The following is a 19176-nucleotide window of genomic DNA, read 5'->3' as shown; positions in this document are numbered from 1 at the left end:
TAACCCTATGTAGAGAAACCAACTAGTATCATCCACGTATGATGTTGATAATGAAACAGTGTAAACACCGATGCCTTTCAGGTGCCTCGTTTATTTTATTTATAAATCGAGTAATTCTTTTCTGATGAATTGATTGGTTTATAGAAGAAAGTATAACTGTTTGGACGAGCTGAATAAAATCTTTCGATGAAATTCTTTATTCAAATTATTATTGGTTTAATTAGATTCCAGTAGAGGGCTGAAATCGTTTCTAGCAGTACAGTTTTCTAAGGTTGGTTCACCTTCTCGATAACGATACGTTTAGTCTATGATTGGTGACCGAGAATCCGCGATCGGGAACTCGTCGAAGTGGAAACAGTCATCAACTAGTTCGACCTTAAAAGTCATCTGGCGTTGATGGTTTATTCATATTTTGTAGGAGAAAGCCTGTGATAATCCGGAACCGTGTACTTCTTAGCTGAAATAACATGTCGGATACGAGACGACGTCGGAAGTCTAATCAGTCTTGCGGTTCCGATGACCTCTCGGACTCTTGCGAGGAACTAAACGCGACGAAAGAGACCCAGGTTAGCTGCTATAAAAGTGTTTTCGATTACGTACACTTCGAACATTCGAAATATGTTCCCTTCTCTTCGCGTTTATCAAACTTTCGTTGGCTTTATTGAACTCTCCTTCTTGTCGAACTGGATCGAAAGTTCAGCGGAAGATCTGATTAAGTGGATTAAGTAGACTGCTGTAATACTTCTGGATATTATCGTAACTAGGGAGACTTTCCTTTGTGTTCGATTTACCGGCAAGTGGTCTCGAGAATACGTCACAATTCTGATACGTATATCAATAATGAAAAATAAAATTATCCTGTACACTGAACTTAAATAAAGTATATCTATATAAAGCTTGAAACCATTTCAATAAGAGTGTTCCAATCCTGCAAATGTTAATTCGTTTATTGCGGTCCCACTTTCATCTCCTTCTATTTTAACTAGAATTTCTATCTATAGAGCAGCGAGCAAACCGACGGTCATCAAGATTCAGAATGTGATATTTATCCTTCCGATTCCGATGCTGAATCTCAAGATGGTGCATTGCGTGAAAGTGGCGATGGCCAGGAGGAAGAAAAACCTCAGAAGAAATTGGACGACGACGAAGACAGGCGCAATCCGCAGTATATTCCTAAAAGAGGAACATTTTATGAACACGACGATAGGACTATCGACGAAGTGGCAGACAGTGTTGCAGAATCTCAGAACGAGAGGGACACCAAAGAGAAGAAAGTGTGGAAGGATAAAGAAGATAGATGGAATCACGATCGATATAACGATGAAGAACAGGCACCAAAGAGTCATGAAGAATTAATAGCAGTTTATGGCTACGACATAAGAAATGAAGAAGGCCCGCCAAGAGCTAGAAGAAGAAGAAGATACGGGTAGATATTAGGTTTGCTAAAGTATTGTGGCGCTTGTAACCTTTTATTTCATGCATTTTATGCTTTTTAGTCGTGGTCCTAACAAGTACACGCGTAACTGGGAAGATGAAGATGCATATGGAAAACCTGGGACCAACGTTTCTACTAGAAGCAGGAAGTTCAACAAAAGCGGTGAAGATTTTCCTGCTCTAGGAACTAATAAAAATACTTCCACGCATGTAGAAGAGCCAGTAATTTCGTCGGCTTGGTACAGTAGTAAGAGTAAATCGCAAAATAAAATACAAAATTTCCCACCCTTGCAAACTCAGAGCGATAGCCCGAAAACAAAATCTAGTAGTACATCCAATACTCATACGTACGTAACGTTTTTCAAAGTGTCGAATCTTTTATTTTTATGCTTGGAGAGACAGTTCATTCGAATATTTTAATTTACAGAAATGAAAACAAAGCTCCTAACGAGCCTACAAATCCAGCTTGGAAAAAAGATACTAAACATGCATCTCATACTCAGAGTAGTAATGGAAATAGTGGAGCGGGCGGTGATGCGGATAAATTGGTTAATGCAAAAACATCACCGCGAGATAACAACAAGAGGAACGTTCAAGAGTCTGTAAGCTTGGCAGCCAGTAGAACACCTCGTGGGCGAGGATTCAGAATAAACGCTAATAACAATATGGTCACTACTAGAGCAGTTGAGACCAAACCAAAGGGACGTGGATCGGGACCGATCACCGCTGAGAATAAAAGAAACAATACCGTACAGAATGACGATGAACAACAAATTACTCATGACATGAAACATGTTAGCGTTAACGATGGTAGTCAGTATCATCAAAGTGGAAGACACAATAGTGAGCATTCGATTTGTACAGAAATATCGCTTGTGCGTTAATGGTTTGTTCATTAATGTTTTATTTTAGAAAACTTCTATGGACAGTCCTCGAATCAACAGAGATCAGGCACAGTACCGCCAAGAATGCAACAACAACCACAACAGCAACAACAGCAACAATCAATACAGCAGCAAGATGGTTCTGCCAATAGACCGAAACGTTATTCCAGTTTGCGGCAACGTCCTACTATTTCAGATAATGCTGGACAACAAAATTATCCACCGCAACATGGACAGCATGGACAGCATAATCAACACAATCAGCACAGTCAACATAATCAACACAACCAACATAGTCAGCATGGCCAACATGGATATTTCCCTCCTCAAGGTAATGAAATTTGTACACATTGAAGTTTTGTTGTTCATAGTGCTTTCCAAAATATGCTTGTAGGTGTGTATTATATAAATACATTAAACATTACATATTAATGTTCAACTTGTATTTACATGTATTTAGCTGGAAATTCAAGAGGTGTTTTAGAATCACAAGGTAAGATAAAGTAGATTATTTAAATGTGAATATTTTTTTTTATATGTATACTTTCTTCTATTAATTAAGTAAAGAAAATTGTATATATATAAATATTTATATTTGTATTTTTGTTTCTTCCGTTACTATGCACGCATGCATTCATTTATGCGAATATAAGTGATTTTGTGTACTTCGATTTTTTTTTATATATTAGATTTCACTTTTATAGGATATCCGCAAGGTCATTTTGAACAATCGACGCCTGTTGCTGCCGCAGCTGCACCTATGGCCGGACAACCTGTGATTCCTATACCGCCTAATGGTCAACCAGCTAGCTATGCTCCACCGCCATTTTTGGTGCCACCGCCACAGTTCATTTCTCCACAGACTGCTCCACCTAGTATAATAAATTATGTTCCTGGTCCAAATGGACCAGCGTTTCAGCCTAATTTTCAAGGTTATCAAGGATACAGTCCCCCGGTGCAGGTATGTCTTTACGTTAAACAAATTTCAGAAATATATCATTCGTTTTCCAATTTCTACATATATTCTTCATCTTGTAGCCACAACGTCCTCCACCGCCACAAGAATTGTTTCAACCGCAAGGTTGTACTTACTACAGTCCAGCTCATCAACAGCAGCAACAACAACAGTCGGCTCCGGTGAGACGACCAAAGGCAGCTATTCCAATTCTACCGCCGCCAGAGCAATATCAGAGTCGGGGAAGAGGTAGAAGCACGCAGCCGCAACCAATGATTCAACCTGGTAGCACGCAACAGACTGAACAAGAAGTCACCAGTAACTCGGTAGAAGATGACCAGAAAAATATACCAGAACAATTTGATAATGCGCAAACCGAGCAGCAAGTTACGGAAGTTGAAGAGATTCAGAAGAATGAAGATTTAAGTGCAACTCTGGATTCTGCGGTTGAGAATACCGAGAAGGAGATTAAGTGTCCTGATACCGATACCGAAGCACCACTGAACTCCGAAGATACTACTACTACTGCGGATCAATTAGTAGATGAGACAGATACCAATAATTCGTCGAAAGTCACGATAAACGAACAAGATATTATACCGCTTAAAACTCCACAAGCGATCATCGAGGAGATTGAAAATGATTCGAACAAGATTGAAAACACCACGACCGAAAGTGCAGTTGTAGAGAAGGCAGCAGCTTGAAAGAACGTCGCACAGCGTATAATGTATTTAGAGAAAAACGTAATTGTGACATTTCGTGAGTATGAGTATGCATATGTTATAAAAACGCTGTGTAATTTTGCTGACGTTTTACTATACAATCTATATTGCAAAATGATTTTCACAAGTAATTTGTGAGATGTCGTAGGGATTGGATGTGTACGTGTTTAAAAAAAAACATACTTTGAATGACTTTATCTAATTCCAGCATACTGTTGTATATTTCGTAGCCTCGCTACGAATTCCATCGATCTGCTGCTATAATTAAAGGACATTCTTCTATATTGTTAAATTCTTTCATATATGAAATCTACTAATAATTAATTATTAGTAGAGGAAACTAGTTCTAAATGTATTTATCCTGTATCGAATATTAACGTATGCAGCATTGACTGGTAAAATGGTTAATAAATCGATATATCTTTTTAATACAACGGCTACTGTAAATAGGATATAGTCAGGTCAGTAACCTCAGTATGTATTATGTCTTTTATGTACAAACATGTTTGTACTGCGATTCATTAAACAAACGGAGGACGAATGAACGTACATTTATTAGATAAAGAACTACTACTTAATGCTTTAATTTTACTTACATTACACAACAGTAAACAAAATTTTGATCTGCTTGTATCACGAAGAAATGATCGTTACATAATTTAGTGTATGTTAAAGCCTAGTTGAGGCAAAACTAATACTAATTATTAAACTTGTCATTAATAAAATGTTAACCGGGCTTTCGTAACAACTGCGAAAGGTTTTTTAAACTCGCGATAATCTTTTTTTTTTAATACGCTTACGATGATATGCTTTGTTACTGGCAAGGTGGAATGGAAAGATAATATATTGATAAGAAGTTTTTTCCACACATGGCTGAATTTATTTTCCTCTTTTCGATTCAATAAGTTTTACCGCAAGCTTCAATTGGCATTAATTTGTATAAAACTTTTGTGAACAGCAATGAGATCGTACAAACAGTGAAGTTGACATTTTGATTGAATCATTCTTGTACACGACGACAGAAATGTAACATTGGCAAACTAAATACAAGTTCCATTGATAGTGGACACGGGGTAGTAGTGACTACTAGGGATTTCTATATGATACATTTATAATATAGCCATAGGATATAGTAAACGTTTTATATACATTTTCGTCGGCACGACCGACATGTCGTCTTATAAAGTATAATAGTTCCAAGTGCAATCATTCTATTTGGGAAGAATGATTCACAAGTTTACAGACGCCTACTTCCGACAATTCCTATTGTAAGTACCTTTACGCTTTACCTCGATGTTTCGTTACGTTAAATGATTCCATTTTTGAAAGTCTACCAATTTTTACGAAAGTAGGAAATAAATATAATCGCTTTTAAATATTATCGAGTAGAACATGGCGTTTTTGTTGTACACGTTATTTAGTGATTACATTCATAGCCATAATCGCTAAAGCATACGTGCTTATGATCATTCGTGTTTCTCGTTCTGCTGAATGCTCGTTGTACCGCTGAGTGGTATAATTTCCGTACTTCGTTGAACGTTATTGTTATTCTTTAACGTAGTTCGTATCGTGGTGGTCCGTGATTTTGTTCGTGGATTCGACATGCTCGCAAGGTATCCGCGCTGTATGCGAGAGCCACTATCTCGCGCGCAACGAAACGATCGTCTAAACTCCTTTCGAAACTTTCCTGCAATACAATTTCTTCATTAATCGTTGAGCAATTTCCAAAAACAATATTAATTCATCTTATCGTTCTTAACGTCCCTCGACCTTGATTTAGAGTGTAACATTAACGTAAAGAGTAAGCTATAGAATATTTCGTTATCGATCTCTACAATCGGCGTGCCAATTAGCAAATCCTTCGTTGAGAATAATCAACATTGGCGCTTCTAAGAATTCATACTCTAACGTGGCCGATAATCGTGGAATATAATATAGCTCACCCTAAGCGTAATCGAAATTACGGAGGGTAAAATCCGAGACTAGATCAATCCTGGGGAGGTTCGTTCACGGGTCGAGGTCCTTCCATAACGGTATTAGGGGCTTTTTTCACCCAAGAGACACGCAATTCCGCACGTCAGAATAGTTCACGACGACTTTGCGGTGCGGAGCGATATTCGTTAGCCATGTAGGCGTAGCTGAGCTGCTGGGTTGGCCTCCGACCTTTCGAAGGATTCGAAGGGGTGCATTCTCGGAACGTGCGACCAAACTCCTGCCGGAACTTACCTGCAAACCATACGCTGAATATCTCCCTTTACTTTGACCGTCCTCATCATTCCTACTTCCGTTCTCTCTACGAATAGTTGCCGACGGAAGTATTCGTTTCTTTACTTTCTTCTTTACGCCCCCACCCCCGCCCCTCGCGAATAGCGAAAGGATCCTTTGAAATTTCGAAGCGCACGTGAATAGTAGCCCCGACGACACAACTTTATCACGGTAGGAGCACAGTGATGTTATTTGCGCCGCGTGACATCACTTCCATACCCATTTACGTTCGCATTCCTCCACGTTCTGGAGTACCAGCGTGTGCACCATCACGCGGTGCACCACCATAGTACCACTAGTGTATCACGCCTGTTATATGTTCATTCGAGATTTTTCTTAATCAGTGGCATATAAATGATATAAATATATGATGTCACGAGCCGCAAGTGACATCACGGTTCTCTTATTCTGACAAAGTTGTGTTGATAGTTTTATTCTAATTTATTCTATATTTCCCGCTTTAGATGTAGGAGAGAGAAAGATATATATGAAATCTATAAGAAAGAGTGAGACAGATGATACCGACTTTACTCTAGAACCCCTGGCGCCATCTCTGTGAAAAGTGCTCAAACTGGTCGTACAGCGGTACCGACAGCGAAGTGAACTACTGCTACACTAGCGCCATCTCTTGACAGAAAACTGGAACTAATTCCCGAGTAGTTTCAGCACTTTCCACAGAGATGGCGCTACTGTAGCAGTAGTTCACTTCGCTGTCGGTACCGCTGTGCGACCAGTTTGAGCACTTTTCACAGAGATGGCGCCAGGGGTTCTAAAGTAAGGTCGGTATTATCCGTCTCACTCTTTCTTATAGATTTCTCATATATCTCTCTCTCTCTCTCTCTCTTACCTCGAAAGTTAGAAATATAAAAGAAATTGCAATGAAACTACTAAAATATACAATAAATTACAATAAAACTATTGAAATATATAATGTGGATAGAAAAATATCACCCTGCACCACTGCTGAGAAAATTCATGAATAAACGGCATTGGCAGGCGGTATCAGTACCGCGTGCTGTTCTGGTGCATTTAAATACGTGTAGTCCTGGTGATACACCTGTGGCGTTACGGAACCTAGGAGCATCACCATGGTACGTTGGTGCTTTTTGAAGTGTTACGTCATTTGTTGTGTTGTCTGGGACGTTCGATATCGATAGTGAGTATCGAAATATTTGAAATCATAAGGTGTAACGGTTAATTTGTATAAGAACTAAATGGTGCCATTATTTTGTTTAGATCTGTTCCGTTTTAAAGTGGCAACCGAAAGTTTGGAATAACCGTCATTACCGTTCAAGCAAAGAAACATCGACTCAGATAATTACGAGTCTCATTTGAGGAAAGAGAGAGAAATGTTTGACGAATCGAACCTTTAATCACGACCACGGGCAGATGCTTTCGAAGGAGGGCATTGTTGGACTTACGAATCGTGTTTGGGATATAGAGGGCGATTCATCGCTTGAACTGTAGTTTGTACAGTGTTCCAAACTACTCGAAGGTAATTCTGTTTAAAGGTCGAACGACAATTTTCCGAATTACTCAATATCCGTCTCATATTTCTTCTCACCCTTCAAGCATCTTCAACCGCAATATATTCTACGATGTACTTTCTGAGTTAGATCTATCCTGAAGATTGAAACGAATCACCCCATTTCATTTACACGAGAAACGGACTGTCAAGCTGCCCGTGTCAGTACAATTTTCGAAATTGTTCCTGTCGAATGGTTCGCGTTAAGCCTGCCAATGATTTACCGGCGAGTTCAACAAAGTTACGCCACCGTGGTACAATCCCACAAAAAACCACTCGTCAGCATGCAAAACAATTCGTTGGTCGAGCAGCGAGAAATATATTAGAGGGGAAAGAAAAGAGGTGCCCACCGATCCAAGAAGTGCAAAAAAGTATCGTTATCGTGCGATGGATGAAAATCATAAAATTGCTGATCGTTTACCGCTCATGAAATTGTAGATCAAAGGGTTAACAGCGCTGTTGAAGTAACATAGCCCGTGCACGATTAAAGTGGTGGCGTTTATCCACTTGCTCGACGGTATTTCGATGGAGTACCTGAAACGGTAAACAACACGGTACATACGTGTATCGACTCGTTTTGACTAATGACAGTCATTCTTTCCCTAACTGTTACAAGGCACGATGTTATTCGTAACAACGGTATTTGCAGTATTTGCGTTTGCCGCGTTATGTAGCATCGACTATCCAGGCAGATCTGTTTGAACTCACGCAATCGCATCGAGTAGTTAGTGAGCGGATACCTTAAAACGTTGAGTAAATGCACGGGGAAATAGCAAATGGCAAAAGTGATGACCACTGTGACTAACATCTTTGCCGCTTTCCGTCGAGATCTCAGCTGTACTTCCGGATTCCCGCCGCTGCTCGGCGGAATCTGGCTCATCTGGGATGTCCGTGACGACACTGCAAATGCCCAGAACAATTATTCATGTCGCAGACTTACCTTTTCCTTTTTACGATGTGTAATGTACACATGTACATTACACACTGCTGGTGGTATAAATGTTGTAAGAAAGATTAAATGTCGCGTTAAACGTGATAGTCGCGCTTTGAAACGTTGAATACTGCCGGTATCGATAAGAGAAAGTGTTGGGAGCGAACGAAAAGCTTCTACAGTGAAGCTATCTTACAATAGCGTTTTTATTATACATGTACATGTACATATGTATACGTATATAAGTCGTAGACACTTTCTTTGTACCATACACAGAACTAAAAAACGATTGTCTGCTTACAGTTATGCCCTGGAATGTCGCTTCTCCAGAGGACACGTACGATTTGCCAATACGCTACGCTCATGAAGATCAACGGTCCAGTATAGAGAAAAATTAGCTTGACAATAGCGAAGGCAAGCTTGCTGTTCAGACTCCACGATGCATCGCACTGCGTGAATACAATCGTCTCCACCTTTATGTGCGTAGGCGGAACGACGTGCAATACCACGAGATCCGGAATATCTGCGCAAATGGTCAGTATTGATGCATAGTTTTCCTGATAATTTCGCTGGTAATTAGTACATTAATCTTGGGCTGTTCTATACAAGTCAACTCTGAAGATAAACTGCACGTTCAGTTGGCGTAGGAACTTTGCAAGGCAAGATATTCATCCTTGCGTGGGCAGCTGGGTACTCAAGTATCCACGTTTATATTTCTTTTAAAATATTTTGCACACATTTTTTCAGAAAACGTGAATCAACGTAAAAGAATCCAAGGAAGAGGAGTCTGGAAACGTGTCCACACAAGAATGAAGTTGTAAGAAATATATGCTTAGATACCAAATAGGAGAGCTATCGCCCAAATTCCGATGGTCATAGTTTTAGCCCGTCCTGTGGTAGACTTGAACCTCAGGGGGAAGCATATCGCATACCAGCGATCTATAGATATAAAAGTTAGGGTCAATATGCTCACGGTCACGGATACTGTCTGAAACAAAGATAAAACAAAAATCAGGCTATTATTCTTCAAGCATTCATATTTATCGTGGAGCTTTAATCGTTACGCGCGATCGCAACAATCGGTTAAACTTCGAACAGCTCTTGTTGCTCTAAAAACGAAAGTCAAAGAACTCTACTGACGCCCCTTTTGATTAGCAATTCTAATTGCATTCATTCGAAAAATTTCCATAACATCCGTTCGCTATATGATTTACATGTTCCATCGGAGATCAGCTGATACCTAAGCGTGTACGCGACCGTGCGACGAGCGCGAGTATAGTAGCACGTTTGCGTACGCTTCCATCGCTCATAGACGTAGCTATTTTACGTTTAGACTTTCTATCCGATAACGTGGTTTATTCGTAGCCGTCCCGACATAAAGATACAAGTCATGAATATAAAACGGACGGTTAGAAAACACGGCCGAGAGGTTTGCTAGGAGTTTCGCTCGTCGGGAAATTGATAAAACAGTTGACTCCGTCGTTTCGCGGCCGAGCTATCATTTTTTTTCCCCGTCCTCCGGAAAAATTTACCGCCCTCGTAGATTCGGCTCCGGGGTTGCGCTTCTTTTTGTTCGCCGGGCAACTCGTGGAATTAATAAAGCGATTCGCGCGAATCGACTCGACCTACATTTCTTTTCGTTATCGTGCGCGCGTTGTACTGCCGCGCATTTAAACGTCTAACGTTAGGGGCTGGTGAAAAATTCATCGAGACGCCGCCGTGTCCGATTACGATCGAATAGATCGTTAAGTAAATTGCGTTCAAGATAAACCGCCTCCCGGTCAAGGAGCTTTTTAATCCGTACTCCATACTCGAGGAGCGATGGAATTCACGGTTCGTTCTCGCCGTGACGCCTTTTCATATTGTACGCTAACGCGTTTAAAGGGTCAGCTGCCGGTGCTTGGCTGTCGATTGAATTTCCGAATTGTCGTCAAAGAGCTTGTTACCGAGTTCCTCTACATCCTCGCACGGCAGCGAACGCGTGCACAGCCCGGGCGTATTCGGATTGATCGACGACCTGGTCAATAGCGCGCTCAACCAGTTAACCGGTTCATATTAGATCGGTTCTCGAAACATTCCTGTATCGGGAGATGTTAGCCTTCGTTCCGATTGAGTGTACGTTCTGTTTAAATAGGATTTTACCACTGCCGCAATGCGATCGTAACTTTTGATTCACCCACTGTGCGGCAACTAGCAATTTACGATTTAATTTTATCGTACCGTAGCGATCGCGCGTAACGCGACTGAACTTCTCGTGCGAAGATCGGCCGTAGGGTGGGGAACCACGTGTGGGAGTTACTCGGTTTAACATTGGTACTGTACTTTCCCGCTTGTTCTCTTAACGGAGGACCCCTATGTAAATGAAACCACGGTTTCGTTTCTCTTTTTATCGTCCGCCGAGTCAAATGCGCGAAAGGAGATTAGTCGAAGAGCTGGGAATCGCTTACTCTAAGTTAACGACGCTCCGACCCTGGGGACACTTTAATTTCGACGGGGACGGAAAAAGGTTAGAAGTAGTTCGGGAAACTTTGTCGCCAGTCGGAGGCGCGACTTTGATACACTGGGATTAGCGGAACGTAGCGTGGCTCTCTGAACGAGGACAATTTATCATTTCTTCTGCTCGCTTTCTCGGGAATAGGAGCTACGGGAACTCTTGATCCCTTTCCCAAGCGCGTCGCTCGTCTCGTCTCGAAGCATTATCTATTAAACTAGCGTTCATTATTGATATTAAGTACATTACGTCGCTCGAGTAACTGCGTACGTCCATACACGTTCCTCGTTTACGTATCGTTACGTCGATAAAGGGTGGTCCATTTCGTGGGCGGTATCAGCCCTTGAAATCGCAACTATTTTCAAAGCTCATAAATTGTACTCGCTCTTGTAGACCAAAGAGTCAAGGTAATTCCACGCTTCCCCTTCGATTCGCGATTCCCCATTATTCTATCGCGGAGGAGGCGAATTAATCGTACGAGATTTCATTTTGTTCGTAAGGTCGAACGGGAAAAAGGGAAGGAAAAACGCGAGAAATCCCCGCGGATATTTATGTGGGGTAAAAGGTCGATCGTTACCTGCTGCAGTCGTAATAATTAGAGTCGGTCAAGGATCTCGATGAGTAGATATTCAACATGTAACGCGAGATCGATTTTTATTAGAAGCTTTCGTTGGTTCAGACGGTATCCGTGATACGGTTCCCATACAATTAAACAGGCGTTTTCCGATAGACTAGATGAGTAATCTTAATTTAGGGTTTCAGCGATGAAATTCAAAGTGTACCGTGCACACAAATGTTAACGAGACGAATGGTACGGTAGAATTAACCGAATAAGATTCGATTGTTCGATCGATCGGTAGAAGTTACAAAGTGTAAAGAGAAAGTTTTAGGAAATGGTAGCGAGGTGTCGACGAAGAACTGATAGGAGCGCGGATCGAGTAATTCCGCTTGGATCCCGAGGCGTAACGCGACGGATGGAGTTGCTCGTCGGCTCGGACAAAACCTATTGTTTTTTTGTCCTATTCGATGCGAAACGATTTCACGATTGTTTGCCACGCCAAACGGCGTAGAGCACGTTTTAATTAAATCTCAGCTATCTACCGGTAGCACTCGAAACTGCATCCGTCACGCTAGACTGTGCCTAACGTGTTGCTGATAGGACGACAATGCCGGTAGAGCTTTTGCGCCTCGTTTACTAGCGTGATCGCGCCACCACGATTAACGAGCGCTAGTCTGCCGACGATAATTGACGGATGAGTCACCAAATCGCTTTCCCGAGCGTCCTCCTCATTTCTTTCGTTTGCTTTGTTTTAACGAATCGATCCGGCGACACATTCTATATTGTATTTATACCGAGACCTTTATTAGCCATTCCTACTGTCACAAAAATTTCAAAATATCATCAGAGGGTCGGCGTTCTTGAAGAATTCACGCTACTGATTCGGTCACGAGAAATAGTTGCTCCCTGGTGAAATATCACTTAGCTCGAACGACTTGCCGTCAACGAACGGACCGGATAGCACGCGAACTTTGTATCATTAGCTCTTTCTTACCCTTTCAGACCCTCTCGAACTCCCTAGTGGCGCGGTGTTACTTTATCTCTATCTCTTCGGGGCTAAATAATCTATAACGCGTCATTGCCGCTGAAACATATTTTTGTTCGGCTCTCGGGATTACTTCGCGATGCCGTTCGACGGGATTGCCGCCCACGACGTTGCATCAAATGGTGGAAACCCGCGGGAAATTCGCTGCTACGTCGTCGTCCAGTTAACGTTGAACGACGCGAAGCAAATGTCTCGAGTCTTCGTAACAGATGGGTCGATTCTATCGATCTTTAATCCCGACTTGTTCCAGCTGGATAGCTTCTGAAAGGAGATTCTAGAACGCTGTATTCGATGAAGATACAGGTTGGAAAGTTAAAAGCAGTGGGCAGTCGCGAGTGTATTCAGGCGCTAGCGTGACGCTGATCGTCGGCTTTTAATCAAATCACGAAGTAAGCCACCGTAGTCGCGTGCACAATTACGACAACTTCCGGAAATGTACGGACATTCCGGCAGGCTCCAGAGGGTATGTCACAAATTTCTTTGAACGCCGGTAGAAAGTGTGTCGCGAGTACAATTTCGACGCGGTCGTAATTTCTTTGTCTTACCTCGTTGGCAAAGGTTCAAAGGCGGCTAGGGATAAGCTAACAAACTGGGAAATAATCGTTGCAACGGGAAATTGTCGTTCGCCACGAGCCGTGTAGTCGCATCAATCTCAAAGCGGATATTCGAGTTCACGGGTAACTCGGCAACGGTAACAGGACAATCCGGAAAGTTTTGCGTTCTCCTAACCGAATATATCTCACAAGGTTGGCGTGGCAATACATATTTTACGTGTTTCGTTCGTTCGCTCCAAGAAATGTGCTCGTAAATGGCTACGCTGTGTTAAATCAAAGACTGCGAACGTAACGCTGAAGGCTCGCCTAATACAGTCTCGATTTCATCTAAAGCATAAATAATCAAACCACTTGATACATTGTTCTCTGTAATCTGTTCTCCGAACGATAATATATTTTTCTCAGGCAAAAAGAAGTGTAAGGACAAAGTCTCAACCTCGATAGATCATGATAAAGAGTTGGGGTATTAAAGAATTAACGGTAAAATACGCGCGAAGCACCGTTCGTATCGGAAGCACGTTAATCCTTGATCGAACAGCAGATACCGACCGGTATTACGGTCCTGTTGCCATTTACTTCGACGACGAAGAGCCTCTATCTTGTTTCTTTGTAATCAACGCGATCGATGAGGTATTCAATTATACTGTTCTTGTTACAGATGGCGACTTAGCCACTGGACGCTCGCGGGATGATTAAAAGGTAGAAGATCGACGCAAACGGTCTGCTGGGATTGTAAATTTCATTGAAACGACCGTGTGATACGACCTCCTCAAAGTGATCGAGTTCGTGCGACTCTGACTTACGGCCAAGGAAATTATGTCACGTATAAAAGGCGTAAGGATAAACGTGCATTCGTAGAGTAGCGACCCAAGGGAGACGCGGTTCTCTCGTTATTGCTGGCCACGTTACGCTCCGTCTCTTTGCTCTCTGCGTACTTCCGGTAAAAGTATTCACGTATACCGTACGTTCGTCCGTGTGTCAGTCAGAGACACGCGCGTCAGGTGTTCTTTTTTTTCCCCTCTTTTTATCGTCCCTACATTTCGAGCCACCCCGCCTCATTCTTTGCGTTTTCCCTCGCAGGCAAACCTCTCGCGGCAATTTTCCACAAAAACTACGCTACCTCGGTTCTCCCTGGACTTTCACGCGGCGTACTCCGTCCAAAGAACGTCGTCCGTCGCGCAAAACTGGACTTGTAAAACGAAATTATCCAAGGAAAGCGCGGTTCTGAACAATTACTTTGAATTTGTGCCCGCGTTTAAGTTCCAGGAATTTTCATCGTACTCCTCGAGCCAGTTGAGATTTCCAGAAATAAGGTACCGCGCATCGAGAACAGTGTGCGACAACACGTTATAAGATAATGCGATTTGGCCGCTGGCTGAGAGGTACCGTGGCTGTGCAAGCATGTAGGTACATGGTAACGAGGCGCAAGCGGCAGAAGGCGAGTTTGCACACCGGCGAGAATGCACGTTGCACATGATAAACGAGCCGAACGATATTTCCACGCAACTGTGCTCGGAGTGTACAAGTGTAACCCTACCGTAATACCGAGTTTTGCGCGATCGCACGTGCTCCCAGCCGCAAACCGAAAACCAAACCACGTACACAGTCTCTGGTAGTTGTCTGAACGTTCGCGAACGTACCCCGTCAAAACTCGCGACGCGGATACCGCTGTGTCTTTAACCGCTAATGCAATATTAATGGACCGTCGAGATTCTGCATCGAAAGGGTCACCTTTCATATTCCAGGCTCCGTTTTAACGAGCACCGGAGTGTGACTCGTCGTTAACGTCGTTGGGAAACCGGCAATAATTACGAGCGACTATAGATCGCCGTGCGTGTTCTTCTCCCGCTGCGAACGCTGAAACCCTGAAACAATACCCCAACAATAGAGCATAAACCAAGTTTCCGTAACGTTGCCTTAGCCACCGATACCGGGACACGCTCTTTGTACTCCCGCATACCTCTTTATCGTATCGCAGCAACGTATTAAATTCGCCTCCTTATTTTGCTTGTAGATTTTATTAAATTCCATTTTATAGTAAGTCGTTTATCGCTGGCCCGCCTCGAGGAGCGAAAATTTGGATACCGAGCTAAGAAAATTTATTGTTCGCTGCGTATTTCGATTTATAGAGCGGAATAACGCCGATTACGATGTTCATTTGTTCCGCAAATGTGCCCGCCGCCTTCGCAATGTTTGTTCCGCTTGACTGACAAACGCTGCGTGGCCAACCCCCTGCCAGAAATACCCTGCGCTACGATTCTGCCAAGTTTCGTCGTTATCCGGGTTTGAATTAGAGATTTACAGGTGATTTTTGCATCTCCTTCTAATGCCAGAGGCAGAAATTTGCGGGTTTATGTCTTCTCTGTACATCCGAGTAACGCGTAACGAGAAATTAATGAACGAAGAATGATATCACCTTTAATCAGAGGATGTATGATACTGATTCACTTTTTCATTTACGGTCGCGTCTAAAGTAGGCTAAAAACGACGGTCCTCGATGTGCTTACGAGGTCACGCGTAATTGAGATTGAACGAAGCAAAAGTTAAAAAGTTTCAAATCAGTTTTTAAACACGCACATGTTACTATTGTATTTCAGACAATTTTCTAAAATATTTTTCCACTGTTTCAGGATCATCTGAAATGAAAAACGTAAAATGAAGTTTTGCCGCTCTGGATATACGTGGACGAACCTGGTTACTCTTCTGCAATTCAGTTGATCTTTACATCACAACGAAATACGTAATACATGGATCGGCGACAAAAACGTCGAGTGTCCCGTTTTGCAAAATTCATCCAGAAGATATGCTACGCGGGAAGAATATTATTCGTGAATGATTGCATCGATTTCTTAGGAGGCTTAGGTCGTAACTCCTATAAAAGAATATGGCTCGTAGATGTCTAGTCCCGCAGTGTCGTTGATCAAGCTTGGAGAATAACGTGACCCAATGTTGCTCGTTCTTCTCCAAAAATTGCATTATAAAACGGGAGACGGTCGTTTAAAGCGCTAATGAATTTTTAGCTTTGCCCGTGGACGACGCCCTCTTTGCATGCAAATTCCCCTGTCTAACAGCTTTTTGGCCAAACAATCCTACATATTTTAACTGTGGTAACAGCATCAAATAGAAGCTGAAATTAAAATTTTTCACCGCCAACGTTTTTGCGTTCATATTGCTAATTACACGCTGCAATTAAATCTGTTTCGAGTGTGCAACGATAAGCTTCGTTAATTATTCTCGTTCATTCTTAATTTCCATACGTGACAAACAAAGGTTATTTGTATTATATCGATTGATTTCATAAAAATTTTAATGCACTGATTATAAACTTTTTATTTGACGATTACGTAAATGGAGGCGTCGGTGCAAAATTGGCAGCCAACAGCCTCGCGTTTACAAAAATTACGTACTGGGTATGTCTTGATTAGCCATACCCCGCCAGCACGGCATTCAAACCGTACTGACGCGCTATTAAAGTAGCGAGCACCCTTTTTAATCTTCCTTTAGCTTGCGTAGGCCTTATGTTACACTGTAGGTACAATATTGAACGCGAGAATCGTTATTACCATTGAGCCATCTGTTGCACATTCGGTGAACTAGATACACCGATCTTCGAAGTTGCAGAGGAAAAGAAGTTTCTTTTTTAAAATTCGAAAAAAGAATGCAAATTGCGCTCGAGAGTCATGGCCTAGACGAGCGACAAAAACCGCACGGATTTTTTCTCAAGTACAATTGCGTTTTGAAACGGTCGAATGTCTACGTGTGCATATCCAGTTTAATCGTGTGGTAGTTAAGATATTAATTGCAAATTTTTTTCAGCTACGACGTTAATAATTTGATCTACTGTCGAGTCTCTAATCATGCCCTCGGGTCGAGAAAATTTCTGAGCGATATCGGCTTTTCAGATAAATACCGTTCGTTATTAGCCACAGAAAGGGACACTGTAACCGAGTTAATTAAAACTTGAATAATGATATCTGTGTCCGTGTGGCTGCCGTCGTTATTCGAAATTGACTCGACGTGGTAGATGAATCAACACGAGTGTCCTAGAGGAATGATTCGATGATTAAAAATGAAGCTTCAATCTTTTGCTCGCGACCAAAGCACTTGCCATTGTTTTTACTTTGCAATTTTCGTTTTCAGGTATACGTTGTTTAAATAAACGAGCACGTATGAAGAACGCGCGAGAGGTGAATATGGAACTGGCTAGACTGTTAAATTAAGGATAAAGCGGCTGACTTATGAATACGTTATTGTGCAGAGTTTGTCCGGTTCACTGGAGAAGGTTTTATCGACTATATTATGAATTCTGACTCCAAAACGAGCAAAAACAGAGCGGTCGCCGTTCTCTGAAAGTCACGTAACGGTTAAACTCGAAGAATATGAGATAGAACGAATTGTCGAATGGGTGGACATCAAGAATTTATCCCGATTTAAATTTCGCTGGGAGTAAACGCGATTCTGCAATTAAGGTAACCGCAGCGCTTCATTTCGATAGCTGGCAACCAGCAATCCCTCATTGGTACGAATTCGAAGCGGAAGCATCGCTGCGACGCTTGCAGACTCGCAAAATAAATACCCAAGGGTAGTTTAATCGGTGTACGACTCGAAATCGGACGGCAACAGACAACGGTATCTAAGGAACGTGAGAAATCCAAAATGCTTGTGCACCACGGGTAAAATAATGTGTTCAGAGAGACATTTCGATGCTTACCTCGCGTTTTTCTTTTTAATTACAGTCGCGCGAGAAGCGGGTATAAATTAAAAGGGCCAACGGGCCGGCGTGATTGTCTTACCTGAAGATATGGCACGGTTTTGCACAAAGTTAGACCGAAGAACCAGGTCTCCGTGATGTCCCAGAGTACGGTGAACGGAAGACAGAGCAATAGGACCAGGAAATCAGCTACGGCTAAATTGACGATGAAATAATTCGTCACGGTTCTCATCGAGTGGTTCCTGTAGACCGCGATGCAAACCAAAGCGTTTCCGACTAGACCAACCACGAAAATAATACTGTGCGAGACGATCAGTACCCAGTCCCAAAATTTTGGGAATATATAATTTATCATAAGATCGATATATTCCTCGTCCGGGATGCAATAATTGTTGGAGCAATTGGTAGCGTTGCCAGAGATGTCGGGATAGTAATCCCCTGAACTATAGTCGCTCGAGTAGTTGGCGGCATCGACCAAAGTGGATACTACCGTCGTCAACCAACCGATCATCAGTGGCTCGAGGGGATGCATCTTCCTTTTTCTTTATCAACGATCCGTGTCGTGAAAGCTCGGAACTCTTCCAGGGAAGTACAGCTTCCTCTTCAGAAGCTGGCTTCTGCTTTCATTTCGTGCGTTCTCGAGTTTGATGCTTTTTCAAGAAACATTTAACATTTGAGAAAGAAGACGACGGAGCGATACGCAGCGAGTTGTCGTTTCGACTCGATCCTCCTCTCGTGTTTCCTTTAATGAGATCTGGTGACGTTTATTTTGCTGCGATTACCATTAAAATTTTCGATCAATGGTAGAGGTAATTCTCTCTAGCTTGTTTCTTTTTTCTCGCTATCGATGTCGTCTAATAACGCGATAGGTGTCGTCTAATAATCGCGATCCGATTAAATTCGCGAACCACTGAAATTTAATAGGTGCGATCCTTGAGTGACATTTAAAAGTATTTTTCTTCACTTTTTTTTAGCGAATCTACGAGAGGAACATGACGCGTCAAGTTTTCGGAGTTTTAAGGAACAAGTTTTGGGCAGCGGGAGTTGTCAACTTGATTAACAAACTTTTTCTGGTAAATGGCACCCTAAATGGATGATTG

The 19176-nt window shown here is 42.2% G+C and overlaps 2 protein-coding genes and 1 non-coding gene across 6 annotated transcripts; 1 reads left to right on the top strand and 2 right to left on the bottom strand.

The window, feature by feature from the left end:
- Nucleotides 1-303: 303 nt before the first annotated feature.
- On the top strand, nt 304-4863 carry Btz (CASC3 exon junction complex subunit). 2 transcript variants are annotated; one of them, XM_076909834.1, is made up of 8 exons: nt 304-566; nt 1002-1426; nt 1497-1781; nt 1862-2277; nt 2347-2649; nt 2779-2811; nt 3023-3279; nt 3357-4863. In XM_076909834.1, exons 1-8 carry the CDS (start codon nt 468-470, stop codon nt 3975-3977), a joined length of 2439 nt encoding a protein of 812 aa, XP_076765949.1. In that variant the 5' UTR covers nt 304-467; the 3' UTR covers nt 3978-4863. The 2 variants fall into 2 exon arrangements, with proteins under 2 accessions (XP_076765949.1, XP_076765950.1); XM_076909835.1 differs by lacking the exon at nt 2779-2811.
- A 550-nt stretch (nt 4864-5413) lies between these two features.
- Nucleotides 5414-18916, bottom strand: LOC143432779 (orexin/Hypocretin receptor type 1). 3 transcript variants are annotated; one of them, XM_076909671.1, is made up of 7 exons: nt 18159-18916; nt 9557-9704; nt 9018-9239; nt 8526-8685; nt 8207-8319; nt 5960-6221; nt 5544-5682 (listed from the first exon to the last, which is right to left on the bottom strand). In XM_076909671.1, the coding sequence occupies exons 1-6, from the start codon at nt 18606-18608 to the stop codon at nt 6073-6075; spliced, it is 1242 nt and encodes a 413-aa protein (XP_076765786.1). In that variant the 5' UTR covers nt 18609-18916; the 3' UTR covers nt 5544-5682; nt 5960-6072. The 3 variants fall into 3 exon arrangements, with proteins under 3 accessions (XP_076765785.1, XP_076765786.1, XP_076765787.1); XM_076909672.1 differs by having other exon boundaries at nt 5550-5682; nt 5939-6221; XM_076909670.1 differs by lacking the exon at nt 5960-6221 and having other exon boundaries at nt 5414-5682; nt 18159-18913.
- On the bottom strand, nt 16716-16856 carry LOC143433414 (U11 spliceosomal RNA). The gene has a single exon (XR_013103123.1). It is a non-coding gene; the product is annotated as a U11 spliceosomal RNA (small nuclear RNA).
- Nucleotides 18917-19176: the final 260 nt, after the last annotated feature.

The sequence above is a fragment of the Xylocopa sonorina genome, chromosome 2, assembly GCF_050948175.1.
Source record: "Xylocopa sonorina isolate GNS202 chromosome 2, iyXylSono1_principal, whole genome shotgun sequence".
NCBI lineage: Eukaryota > Metazoa > Arthropoda > Insecta > Hymenoptera > Apidae > Xylocopa > Xylocopa sonorina.
Note: the sequence above shows the minus strand (reverse complement) of the source record. Positions and strands in the feature narration are given on the sequence as shown.

Bases quoted from the DNA above. Each gene is read 5' to 3' on its own strand.
- Btz (XM_076909834.1), top strand. From the start codon at position 468: ATGTCGGATACGAGACGACGTCGGAAGTCTAATCAGTCTTGCGGTTCC. The intron at 2,650-2,778 runs GTAATGAAATTT...ACATGTATTTAG, and splicing joins TGGATATTTCCCTCCTCAAG to CTGGAAATTCAAGAGGTGTT. The intron at 2,812-3,022 runs GTAAGATAAAGT...TCACTTTTATAG, and splicing joins AGGTGTTTTAGAATCACAAG to GATATCCGCAAGGTCATTTT.
- LOC143432779 (XM_076909670.1), bottom strand. From the start codon at position 18,608: ATGCATCCCCTCGAGCCACTGATGATCGGTTGGTTGACGACGGTAGTA. The intron at 9,705-18,158 runs GTAAGACAATCA...TCTTTGTTTCAG, and splicing joins AAACCGTGCCATATCTTCAG to ACAGTATCCGTGACCGTGAG. The intron at 5,683-8,206 runs GTAAACGATCAG...ATTGTATTGCAG, and splicing joins GATCTACAATTTCATGAGCG to GAAAGTTTCGAAAGGAGTTT.